This window comes from Hippocampus zosterae, chromosome 19, assembly GCF_025434085.1.
Source record: "Hippocampus zosterae strain Florida chromosome 19, ASM2543408v3, whole genome shotgun sequence".
Taxonomy (NCBI): Eukaryota; Metazoa; Chordata; class Actinopteri; order Syngnathiformes; family Syngnathidae; genus Hippocampus; species Hippocampus zosterae.
The window spans coordinates 1,123,866-1,136,375 of NC_067469.1; the positions used below are offsets into that span (position 1 = coordinate 1,123,866).

The following is a 12,510-nucleotide window of genomic DNA, read 5'->3' on the forward strand; positions in this document are numbered from 1 at the left end:
CAGTCTCGGAATCATCAAATCAATCCAAATGAAATCGGCCTATCCATAAAAGGGCTTCTCGCACCACGAAGGAGCAACAAATGTGACATTCTTCATTGTTCAACAAGAAGAGCCGGTCCCGTATTGCCGCCATACTCATTATAATACCGCGATTATATGTTTACATATCAAATATTTGCCCTCCGGGGCATTTTAACGCTTCCTCAGCATCACTATTTTGCCGCAGGTTATTCATTCCCGAGAGGTCATTTAAGAACCGTTGTTTGGGGTGTCATCGTTTGGATTTCATTTTATCTTTTCTTCCCCGTCAGGGATTATCAGTGCAGAATTGCGCAAACGTTCTCTGTCAGCACAAAAGATGCACAAGGAAACCAAAGAGTGAAAAATACTGTGTTGGATTTCTGCATATGTGTGTGTGTGCGCGTGTGTGTGTGTGTGTGTCTTACCAAATTTCAGGAAGTATTTGAAGCGGCGTTTTTCCCATAGTTGAGTATACGGGTTGGGCAGGCTTTGACAAGGTGGAAGCTTGTGTCATGAACTGCGCTCACACAAGCGCCAATCTCAGCAGGAGACGGAAGGAAATGTGAACTGAGGTAAGAAAACGCATTACCGCTACCTCTTATGTCCATGTGGGTTGTTTTGTTTTTGGTTTTGTTTCATCTTTTTTTTTTTTTTTGTCAAGAGTATTTCTGGAGCACTTTCAAACAGCCATCGCTGCATACAAAGTGCTGTACATGGAGCGATTTAACATACACATAAACAGTAAGACGAATCGGTAATAAAGGCGGTAGAAAGCACCAAGCAGTAAAATCAAGAACAAATCTAAGTCATGCTGAGTCGAACGCCAAAGTATCCAAAGTTTTTTTTTTGTTGTTTTTTTGGTCCAGTAATTTGTTGAATAGATGAAATGAATGACCGATTTTCTCACGCAACTTGGGGTGTTATTGATATATAGCTTGGCTTAGTTAAAAGCAAGAAACCAAAAAAAAGGATTTATTTACTCTCCAGATCTTCATCCGTCCATCCGTCACCCTTTGATTCTATAGATTGACAGATCTTCACCCATCCATCCGCATTCTATAGATTGCCGCTCTTCACGTCATCGCCCACACACCCCATTTTATTTCGAGGAGCCGGTGATAGCTCGGTGACCTTGCCGGGCCCGGGTCAAAGGTTGGCCTGCAGGGTCAGCGGCCGCGTGTTCACATCGCGAGCTGGTCCCCGACTCGGACGCTAGAAGCGCTTTGCCCAGTGACAAACGTTTCTGCTGTTTTGGCAGCGTGGGTAAATTGTCCACGCGGTGTGTCAAGCGAAATACTTGGCAGGCACATTTTATTGTTTTTGTTTTTTACTGTGTATTTGAACAACAAGCGTTTGTGTGAGTACCTGCTTCTCGGCATTGCCGCGAGGAATTTTCCTTGCTGGACTGATATGGCCTCAAGTTGTATAAGTGAGCCCGATTCGACGTTTTACTGTTCTTTGTTCACTTTGAAAACCTGACCATCGCGTCGCCCTAATGACAAGTTAGCGCGCCGCACTAATCCCTCCGACGTGTTGTATTCCAAAAGTCTCCGAAGAAGGAACAAAATGGAGCCAAAGCGTACTGAGCTCCAATGCTGAATCACGCACGACATGCCGCCTACGTGAGATCGGCTCCGGTCTGGCGGGCGCACGGCGTGAGAGGTTGTTGATCGTGATGGCACCACACTCAATTTGAGGTGAATCGCGGCAGGCGCCGTCAAATTTGGCCGTTCTCCAAGAAGGCGACGGCCGCCTTCCTTTGAGCACTTTAGCTTTAGTTTTTTTTTAGCAGCTATAAGAAATCAAAGTATTCAAAGTATTCCACTTCAACGGGTATTCAACAAGTACTCGGGTTTCACTTGTTTTGTTTTGTTGACGCTTTGTTAGCGCTCGTTAGTGCGGATTGAACATGAATTCCAGGAGATCATATCATGTTCCTCGTAAGTACTACACGTCTGAACAATGAATCACGATAATTAGTAGTTTTACAAAGTGCTCATATGCCTTGCCAGGTGTTTTATTATTATTATTTTTTTAAAAAGGAATTCATTGAATTCTTGTTTGTTTGTTTGTTTGTTCTCTATTTAGGAATGGCAATAAGTAAGAATGGCTTGATCGTTGTGCTCCTCATCGTCACGCTCTGCATTTTGGAAACCGGAAACATCTTCAAGTCGTCAAGTCCGGTAGGCTCTCCGCGTCAAAGCCTTTTCGCATTTCCTACCACGCTATCGTATTGAATGTTGTACGACCAACATTATGCCGGCACATGAAGAGCCAAAAATGTATTTTAGGTGATACTTGGTGTTAAAGGTTTGTCCACTGACATGGACAATCCAATTAAAATGTCTTGTTTTTTTTTTTTTTCTCTCCACTTTTTAAGGAACAGCTCCGCTTTGGAGAACAACACATCATTAGGGAGAAAAGGCAAGGTGAGTGAGAATAATTTCAACCTATCCATATCCGGACAGAACTTCTCTGACTACGTGTGATTTGTGGAAAGCGCTAGTTGAGATCGTGTGTGTTTCCCCCCCACCCCCCCCACCCCCTCCCACAGAGCCGCTCGGCCGGTATCAATATGAAGTGTCCGTTGAGCTAAATGTGACGAGTGTTGAGACGGTGGATTACCTTCGTGGCCTGCTGCGCAATAGCAGCTCTTCCCTCCCTCTGGGTCCCAGTGCAAATTTGACACACATTAACATCACCCAAGGTAGGCTCTCCGATGGCACCGCGTCATGTTTAGCAATGTTTTTGTATCTTGGAAACAAAAAAAAGCAAGGGGTCATGCCAGAGTCTGAGTTCTCCGCTCCCTCTTACGAGTACCTTTCAAGGAGGCGAGCAGCAGCATTTTGGAGCAACTGGAGACGCTTCATGGAGGATTCTTTTGCATGACGGTGTAAACCCGCCGAGATGTGACAAAGGCGTCAATGACTGTTTGAAAATGTTCCGCTCCCTCTTACGAGTACCTTTCAAGGAGGCGAGCGGCAGCATTTTGGAGCAACTGGAGACGCTTCATAGAGGATTCCTTTGCATGAAGGTGTAAACCGGCCGAGATGTGACAACGGCGTCATTGACTGTTTGAAAATGCCTTTGAGAAAGGAGAGCTTTGACTTTAGCCAGCTGCCTGAGATGAACGACGGTGGATTTGACAACAACACCAATTTGTCGGTCCAATTTTAAAATCGCAGAATGGGACGAACAAGGGGCCACCGGGACCAAAGGCCTCACTCTAGTCTTCTTTTCATTGGAATTCAAGAAATTCGATGCCACCTTTGGCACGAGCAATGAATCTGCGCCCCCCCCCCCCGCCCCCCCCTTGAAATCTGTTCACTTTGTTCTTTGGAATGCCCGAGACAATGGTGTCAGATGAACAGATTAATGCAGCTCATTTGTCTGGATTCAAGTTTTTCCGGTCATTTCTATTGTACAAGGCGGCTGTTCTGGCAGCTTGGGGGGGGGGGGGGCTGCTGAAAGGGATTTCACTTCAACAAGGAAGTGTGGACATTTGATATTCTTTCTCCACTTTGACACGGCAGGCTTGTCAATGATTGAGCGGTATTAGAGGAAGGCCGGCGTTCCCAAGCGCTTCCGCAGACCCACATATCAAATCGAGTGCAGCATGTGGCATGTGCAAATAACCCGTAGTCGTCAATCATTTCATCATCCTTGTTATTTCTAGTTTGCTATCTCAATGGGAGCAACTTCCAGTGCCGATGCCAGGAAGATTTTTTCTGGCCAAGTGACACCTGCGTGACGTACCAAGCCTGTGATGAGATTGTTAATGACGCCTGCACATGTATCCGCCGTATCCCCCCCGATGGGCACCACTGCCAACCAAAGACAGGTGAAACATCACTCTAGCTGGCTTGTTTGATAGAAATTCGCTTTTTCGAGGAATGTGAAAGGAATATATGAACGCTTTTTTCTCGAAATTCTGGATTTCTTTTGCAGGCCCACGGTTCGCCACAACGGTCAGAAACACGGCGGCGACTCTTGAAGCAACAACACCGACGAGTAAGAGCTCATCTCAATTCCACCCATTGTGACATTGTAGAGTTGTTTAACTCTTTTTTTTCCTACAGACACATTATTGGACACGACGACTGGAGTGCCAACGACACCAATAGGTAAGAGTTTCTGAATTTTGTGATGAAAACAGACTCTTTGTTCAAATGCGTCGCTGCATGATGGATGTGTTTTGCAGCCACAACATTAACGACAACAGTCACCACCAGGGCGGCGACTCTTGAACCAACAACACCAACGAGTAAGAGCTCATCTCAATTCCGCCCATTGTGAAATTGGACATTATAAAGTTCAACTTGTTCCCTTTTTTAAAATTTTTTTGCAGACACAGCACCAAGTTCTACAAGCACCTTCAAAACCAAAACAAGCGGAGTAGCCACAACAGTGACGAGTAAGCGCACGACCTCCCACGTACGACACGTTGCAGCGTCTTCAGAAGGAGTCTCAAAAGAGAATTTGAGAGATCCGTCGTCCAATTGGAATTCACGTGCTTATTATCCTGACATCTCTTAACAGGCACGACGCCGCTTTCGACGACAACGGTTTCAAGCACTCCCACCGCGGTCTCGACGACGTCGGCAGCAAGTGTGTCCAAAATCTCTTTGTTAAAACCGGATCATGTTTGCTGCCATCGTTCAACAGACGAGATTGGTTGACAGCACATATGAGGATGAATCGGTCTTGTCTCGTGCCGTGTTCCCATCGAATCTCTATCCCCTCCGGCAGCACCTCCGTTTGTTTTTGAATACGTCATCTCCATTGAGCTGAGCACCACGAACGAAAGCACGATAGATCGACTGAGGAGCATTCTGAGAAACGGGACTTATCCCATCGCCTTAGACGTCGGCGGCCACCCCGCAGTCTCTGAAATCAACATGACTACAGGTAAAAAAAAATTTTTTTAAAGTCATTTGCATCATTTGAAAAGAAATGATCGGGACAGAGGACATGGAGGATTTTGGTGTTCTTATTTCTAGTTTGCAGTCCAAGCAGTAACGGTGTCCAGTGCAGATGCGAGGATCGCTATCGTTGGTCATGTGACCAGTGTTTCCTGCATGGATCATGTGACAAGGTCACAGACGACACGTGCGGATGCATCGAGGGGATTCCTCTGGATGGACTCTATTGCCAATCTATCGATGAAAACGGTAAGCCAGAAAGAATCGTTTCATAGATGCCAAAATGTCTTTTGATGACGAGGACGTATCGACGACGCTTCCCCTTTTTTTGTTTCTTTGAAGTCACTTCCGTCTGTCCCACCACGAGCGTCTTTCCGACAACATCATGTAAGTGAGATTTGTTTTTTTGATTGATTAAACCACATCAATGTTCACCAAATCTTTCTGTACACACACACACAAAATCCTCCAGCATGAGACAAGGCGACGTTTTGGGTTTTTGATTTAGATTTGATTGACTTATTGCTCATACGTAACCCACATAACTTCAAAGGTTTCTTCGCTCAAATTATGATTTAAAAAAATGTTTCATCTTTTTTTTTTCAGTTACAACATTGGAGTCGACAACTGCAACAACTCCTGGAACGGATGCTACGACATTTCAAGCGCCGACAACCGTCGCAAATACGACAATAACAAATATGACAACTCAAGCACCAACAACTGTCGCAAATACGACAATAACAAATACGACAACTCAAGCGCCGACAACTGTCGCAAATACGACAATAGCAAATACGACAACTCAAGCGCAGACAACCGTCGCAAATACGACAACTCAAGCGCAGACAACCGTCGCAAATACGACAATAACAAATACGACAACTCAAGCGCCGACAACTGTCGCAAATACAACAACTCAAGCGCAGACAACTGTCACAAATACGACAACGCAAGCGCAGACAACCGTCGCTAATACGACAACTCAAGCGCAGACAACCGTCGCAAATACGACAACTCAAGCACCAACAACTGTCACAAATACGACAACTCAAGCGCAGACAACCGTCACAAATACGACAACTCAAGCGCAGACAACCGTCACAAATACGACAACTCAAGCGCAGACAACCGTCGCAAATACGACAATAACAATTACGACCCCTCAAGCACCGACAACTGTCACAAATACGACAACGCAAGCACCGACAACCGTCGTAAACACGACAACGCAAGCGCTAACGTCTGCCACAAAGTCCACGACTACTCAAGCGCCAACTGCTGCCACAAATACGCCATCAACTCAAGCACCGACAAGTAAGAATCCATTTTTCTCATGATGTTGTGAAGCGATGTTCATCACAGACAAAGGAATGTTATGAAAAGAGCTACAGTCAAAACGTCTTCGTCGTCGCTACGCTTTCCGGCAAACGGTGCTGCCTGAAAGATCGCCTGACTCAACTCGTTTTTTGCCACAAATGAAGCTGTGCTCATCTCGATGTCCACTCAGCTACTTTTTTTTGTTTTTGTGCTTTGCGTTTTCTCTCTCAAAAGTCTTCCAATTAGAGATGTCCATCCGATTGGACAAAGAGTACACTCCGGAACTAAGCGATAAAAGCAGCTCTGTTTACAAGGACTTTGAGTCTCAGATCAGGCCTGTGGTAGGTGCCGATTGAGAATCCCTTTTTATTTGATTTGATTTCTTTTTTTTAAATTAAATATTTCGACTCGTTCAAGCCTAACGGTGACTTTGACTTGCAGTTATTCGACCAGTACGGAAAGCTTACAGGATTCGTCAGCGCCTCTGTGACGGCTTTCAGGTAAACACGTTCGGAACTTGGTCTTGAAAGTCCCCCCTCCGCCCCCGTTGGTTTGCTTCCGTTTCTTCTTCCAGGCCGGGAAGCGTGATTACGGACTTTACCGTTGAAACGTCGCGAGTGGACGCTCAGGAACTCGCCGGGGCGAATCGGGGATTCTCTGTCGCAGTGCAGCCGATCGCTAGCGTCATCGGTTCTGTTACTGCGCTTTATAATAGTAAGTTTCACCATCCCGCAGGGGGGAACTTTACCCCCCACCGCTAACCGCTCCTTTGACCTTTTCCTCAGGTCCCACTCAAATCACATTTCCGCCTGTGACCTATACCGGAAGGTCAATGACCTTGGGGTGCGGCCCCGCTCCCGAAAGCATTCAGTTAGGACCCGCCCCTCGAGCTCGATGGAAATTAAATGGAAAGGAAATCAAAGCGGGCGGACGCATCCGAGTCGCTTCATCCGCCGGCGCGTCCGAGCTAACGGTTAGCAACGTGATTCTGGCAGATGCCGGTAAGTCGACCGACACTCGCACTTTGATGCAAAATTTACAATCATGTCATCTGAATTCTTCTTCTGCAACTCGTTTGTCTTTTTTTGCCAGGGCTTTATGAATGTCACCTAATAGGCGACGCCGTGACTTTTGTGCAAGTGGGACACGCGACGAAAATCAGACAAGCGCCCAACGTCCGAGTGCCGGGCAAAGTCAACGTGAAGTGTTCAGACGGGGCCACGCAGCCGCTTCAATGTTGCGTGCAGTCCGACTACGTCGTCAGGTGGTTTCTGGACGCCGGCGTTTTAGACTCCGGTAAGCCAGCCGTGAAAAGTTCACCCTGCCCCCCCCGCCGTTTTGTCCGAGCGACATTTTCACATTTTCGCAGAGGAAAAGACGGACGAGAAAAGCTACTGCATTCTGCACCGATACAGTCTGAGCGACTGCAGAGATTCGCCGACCCGAGAATTCCGTTTTACGTGCAGAGTCGACGATCCGCAAGGCTTTGAAGAGACGACAACAATGAGCCTTTTTAACGAAAGTAAGAGCACCTTTTTTTTTTTTTGATTGATGAGTCCAGGGGTGTCCAAACTTTTTGCCAAGGGGGCCAGATTTTATGTGGTAAAATGTCGGGGGGGGGCCGACCTTGGCTGACATTCTTTACATTGAACAACAATATTGTTCAAGAAATTTTAGTAAGCCAGTCTGTTTCACATTTCCATTTTTATTTTAATTTCAACAATCTTAAGAATTTCTTTTGGTTCATTTGAAACAGGAATTTGAAATATGACATATCAGTCAATATAAACACGAAGTGATGTCTCGTAGAGTGCTACTGCCCTCTAGTGTCTAAATGCTATTACTCATTTAGTGAATGCTATTACTCATTTAGCCACTAGAGGGAAGCAGTACTCTATGAAACATCACTCACCAGTCTACGAGACCTCAGTCCATGCAACACGTGTTCCATTGCGCCCAACCTGCGGGCCAGACGGCACTGATTTTATGACAGGGGCCGAGGGCCGGATGAAATTCGACCGCGGGCCGGATTTGGCCCCCGGGCCGGACTTTGGACATGCCTGGATTAGTCTCACGATGACGTCGGCATTTTTTTTGTTTTCCTCGCAAAAGACGTCGCGTGTAATGATCCGCTGTACGGGAGCGGACGACCAAACGACGTGTCGACCGTGGCGTGCGATCCGGGTCAAGAGGGCAGCAGGACCGCCGTATGCAGGGAGACGGGAGAATGGATCCTTTTGGAAGATACTTGCATCGTGACCGCAATCAAGGACTTGCTGGTCGTTTCTGAGGTCAGTGATCACATTTTTCGGATAGGTGAAAACGATCGATCGGCGATGCCCGTTTAGGATAGTCACAGTTAGCAAAAGCCTTTTTAACGCGCGGTAACGGGTCGCGGGAGGCCGTCCGTGGCTTGAAAAGTCGATCTTGGGTGAAAAAATATTTCGTTTTTCAGCTCTCCAGCGAATGACCTGTTGAGCGATCAATGAAGAAATGTACTTCATTCCAAAAAATGTATCTTGACCTTGGATTTGTAGGATTTGGTCGAAGAGGAAGCTCCGCAATTAGCCGCAAATCTTAGCGAAGTGGTCCAGGAGCAAAAACAAGAAATCGCAGCTTCCTCCGCCACCATCTCGGCGATCGTCAGCATCCTGAGCGTCATTGCCAACGTTTCCACCCGAGTGAACGAAACCGTCATGGAGGTACGATCGGCCGTTGGCGAGCGGCGCCCCCCCGCGCGGCGCCGCCGGCCAATCCCCAAGACGTCTTTCGTTACAGAACGTGCTGGCGACGGTGGATGTCCTCATCGGCGACGACGCCAGAGAATCCTGGCAGGTTCTGAGAGAGAACGTCACTCGCAACGACAGCTCCAAATTGCTCAGCTCGATGGAGACGCTGGCCGACGAGCTCGTCGGGGAGTTCGCCATCCGAACCGCGTTCGTTCAGCTCAACAGGACCAAGTTCAACGACTCCTTCGCGGCGGAATTCAACTCCAGCGTCGCCATCGATCTTCCAAACGTGGACGGCGACGATGTCGATATCACCGTCATGGTTTTCTCCACCCTGGACAACGTCCTGGCGCCTCGCAACGCCAGCTACGACGGCCCGTCGGCAAACGCCAACGGCACGGCGGCTTCCTTTAACGACAGCCTGAATGCGGCGGTGGCGCTGGTCAAAGTCAAAAGGGACATCCGCAACGTCACTCTGAGTTTCAAGAAGCGCAACGACTCGCTGACTCGGAATCCGCAGTGCGTCTTTTGGAACTTCAGCCTTTTTGACGGCTTGGGCGCTTGGGACGACCAGGGTTGCGAGTTCGTTTCCGACACGAATGACATCGTGACCTGCAGCTGCGACCACCTCACCTCCTTCTCCATTCTGATGGCGACGGGCATCCCCGAGTCGATTCGAGTGGCTTTAGATCTCATCACGTATATCGGCGTGGGCGTTTCCATGGCGAGCCTGCTCGTTTGTCTCCTCATCGAGGCGCTCGTGTGGAAAGCCTTGACGAGGAACGGCACGGCGTTCATGCGCCACGTGTGCATCGTCAACACGGCCCTGTCTCTGCTGATCGCCGACATCTGTTTCATCATCGCCGCCTCTTACGCCAAGAACCCCCTCGAGAACCCGGGAGAGGACCACGCGGTTCCTCTGGCACCGTGTACCGCCGCTACATTTTTCATGCACTTGTTCTACCTGGCCCTCTTCTTCTGGATGCTGGCGTCGGGTCTTCTTCTGTTCTACCGAACCGTCATGGTTTTCTCGCAGATGTCCAAGGCGGCCATGATGGCCATGGGCTTTCTTTTCGGCTACGTTTGCCCCCTCATCATCGCCGTCGTCACCGTCGCCGCCACGGCCCCGGGCAAAGGCTACATCAGGGAAAACGACGCCTGCTGGCTGAACTGGAGCAAGACCAAAGCCCTGCTGGCCTTGGTGATACCGGCCTTGGTTGTGGTTTTTATCAACATCTTGATCGTCATCGCGGTCGTGTTCAAAATGCTAAGAAGAGGCGTCGGGGAGGCGGCTCCTCCTGACGAAAAGCACACGCTGGTGGTCATCGCCAGATGCGTGATCATTTTGACGCCTTTGTTTGGACTAACGTGGGCTTTGGGAGTGGGGACCATGGTTTCGTCCACCAATGAGGGGATCCACATTGCGTTTGCCTTCTTCAATTCACTGCAGGTAAGTTTGCTTCACGCCGTCGCCAAAATGGCAGGGGTGTCAAACTCGCACGTGACATGACAAATGGACATTTTCGCACGCATCGTGCAAGTTGACGCTCGTTGATTTTCTTTCCGAGGACCACAAGAGGGCCACGGGCCTGGAGTTTGACACCGCTGCCATATGGTTTTTTTTTAACAATTAGTATGCTGTAACTTTGTTGTTTTTAATTTCTCTCTTTTTCCTTTTTTTTTTTAGGGTTTCTTTATTTTAGTGTTTGGGACACTGCTGGATTCAAAGGTAATTTCTGGTGAAAAAAAGTTGATAGGAATTGAATGTGGGCGGCACCGGTTAGCACATCGTCCTCACAGCGCAGAGTGGCGCGGGGTTCGATTCCGGCTCGGGCCTTCCCGTCTAGCGTTTGTATATTCTCCGCGTGCCTGCGTGGGTTTTCTCCGGGTACTTGGTTTCCTCCCACATTCCCAAGCCATGCATGCCAGGCTAATGGAAGACGCTAAATTGTCCCTCGTGTGATTGGTTGTTTTTCAATGTGTGCCCTGCAATCGGCTGGCGAGCAGTCCGGGGTGTACCCGGGGTGTGCCCAAAGCCAGCTAGGATGGACTCCGGCGCACCCGCGGCGCCGGAGTCCATTACTACAAATGGACTACAAATTACTACATTGTTTCCAAAGCACAGCCATCAAGTGAAATGATTGATTTTCAATTTGATTCCAATGATAGATCCGAGCCGTTCTCTCCAAAAAACTACCTGTATCGAGGTCAGGCTCCGGCTCCAATCAAACTGCAGTAAGTGATTTGCCGATCATTTATGCATATGACATAAAATGTATCCTTACAAACTTGTCATGTTGTCTCTTTTGGCTAGTTTGATGTGTCATCGTGTTCTTGACTTTATTTCTATCAGAGTACAAGTGCTGGTGTTTCTTCTTCAAGTGGTCTCAAATGGTTGCGAAAACTACGTGGGAAAAAATGTGAGTTATTGACCCCCCCCTCACCCCCCTCCATCCCGCCAGACCCGCATATTCAAATTTCTAATCAAGACTTTGTTGTCTGTCCTCCAGATGTCTACCATGTGTGGGAGGCTACAAATTCAAACAGCGCCAGTGGCTCTGAGCCATTCTCCAATATCTGAATCAGATGAATAATCACTCATAAAATGGGCTTTACTTCAGATTTAAGAAATCTGTCGCTCTGTACGATTTAGTACAATGTTATATTTTAACTGCGCCGAGTCATCAACAATCGTCGTTTCAAAACACTGCAGTGGCATATATACCCGGCATGTATTCTTGGACTGATTTGTGCCAGCACTGTGTGGAATGCACGATTTTGAAGTTACGCGCGGTTACGGGTCTGTTAAATCGCCTTAAGCTTGACCACTAGTGACAATGCATTTGGTGATGCTGATGCTCACCTGCACACTCTAAACATCCTACTTTGTTGTAAAAAAATAAAACAAATGGAAAAACGAATTAATTGTCTTATTTTCTAAAATGTAGCCCAAAAAAAGTACTTAATTCATGCACAATTAAGCACCCTGACTTCAGCAAAGATTGGTCATTCTGAGGTTTTGTGGTTATTAATGGGTGTCAACACAAAAAATGCCTGCCTTTTGTAATCCACTTTAACCTTGGGCTACCTTGCATCGCATTCCACAAACATGATACTGATGCATCTTGAGTGACAGTTTTGGAATGTTTCATACTTGACCAAGCATCAACTTTCTGCATGACTGACAAGTGAAAACATCTTGATTGCATTACATTCATTTAATTCCTAACCTCATGCGGGGGAAATAATGGCATCTCTTCACGTTTTCAGTACAAATCACGTAGGGTTATGTGGAGTTACTTTGAAGAACAAAATGTATGTAAAAATAAATAACGCTTACTAAACAATAATACAGTACTCGTCATGTCAGCGAATCGGTGGTTGCCGAACCGTGTGTATGCAACAGTACACACTGTACACAGGGGAAAAATTGTTAATTCTCCCATTCTGAACCTTCACCGGGGGAAATGTACACAAAGGTATTGTGAAGACTTTGTTTGGAAGAAAAGGATGTTACA

At 47.4% G+C, this 12,510-nt stretch overlaps 1 protein-coding gene across 1 annotated transcript; it reads left to right on the forward strand.

Moving 5' to 3' along the window:
• Window positions 1–457: 457 nt before the first annotated feature.
• Window positions 458–12,322, forward strand: LOC127592519 (adhesion G protein-coupled receptor F5-like). Its single transcript, XM_052053328.1, has 27 exons — window positions 458–593; window positions 2,110–2,204; window positions 2,402–2,450; window positions 2,576–2,728; window positions 3,698–3,862; window positions 3,970–4,032; window positions 4,101–4,145; window positions 4,223–4,285; window positions 4,370–4,435; window positions 4,561–4,629; window positions 4,771–4,929; window positions 5,022–5,192; window positions 5,286–5,330; window positions 5,550–6,260; window positions 6,498–6,604; window positions 6,705–6,763; window positions 6,838–6,977; window positions 7,049–7,264; window positions 7,356–7,559; window positions 7,633–7,785; window positions 8,376–8,554; window positions 8,801–8,965; window positions 9,042–10,442; window positions 10,680–10,721; window positions 11,162–11,227; window positions 11,346–11,412; window positions 11,503–12,322. Exons 2-27 carry the CDS (start codon window positions 2,112–2,114, stop codon window positions 11,571–11,573), a joined length of 4,722 nt encoding a protein of 1,573 aa, XP_051909288.1. The 5' UTR covers window positions 458–593; window positions 2,110–2,111; the 3' UTR covers window positions 11,574–12,322.
• The last annotated feature ends 188 nt before the right edge of the window (window positions 12,323–12,510 follow it).

What these genes read in the sequence shown, in the direction of transcription:
- LOC127592519 (XM_052053328.1), top strand. Translation starts at nt 2,112, where the DNA reads ATGGCAATAAGTAAGAATGGCTTGATCGTTGTGCTCCTCATCGTCACG. An exon ending in CCACTGCCAACCAAAGACAG is followed by an intron (nt 3,863 to 3,969) that starts GTGAAACATCAC and finishes TTTCTTTTGCAG; the next exon opens with GCCCACGGTTCGCCACAACG. An exon ending in TGAACCAACAACACCAACGA is followed by an intron (nt 4,286 to 4,369) that starts GTAAGAGCTCAT and finishes ATTTTTTTGCAG; the next exon opens with ACACAGCACCAAGTTCTACA.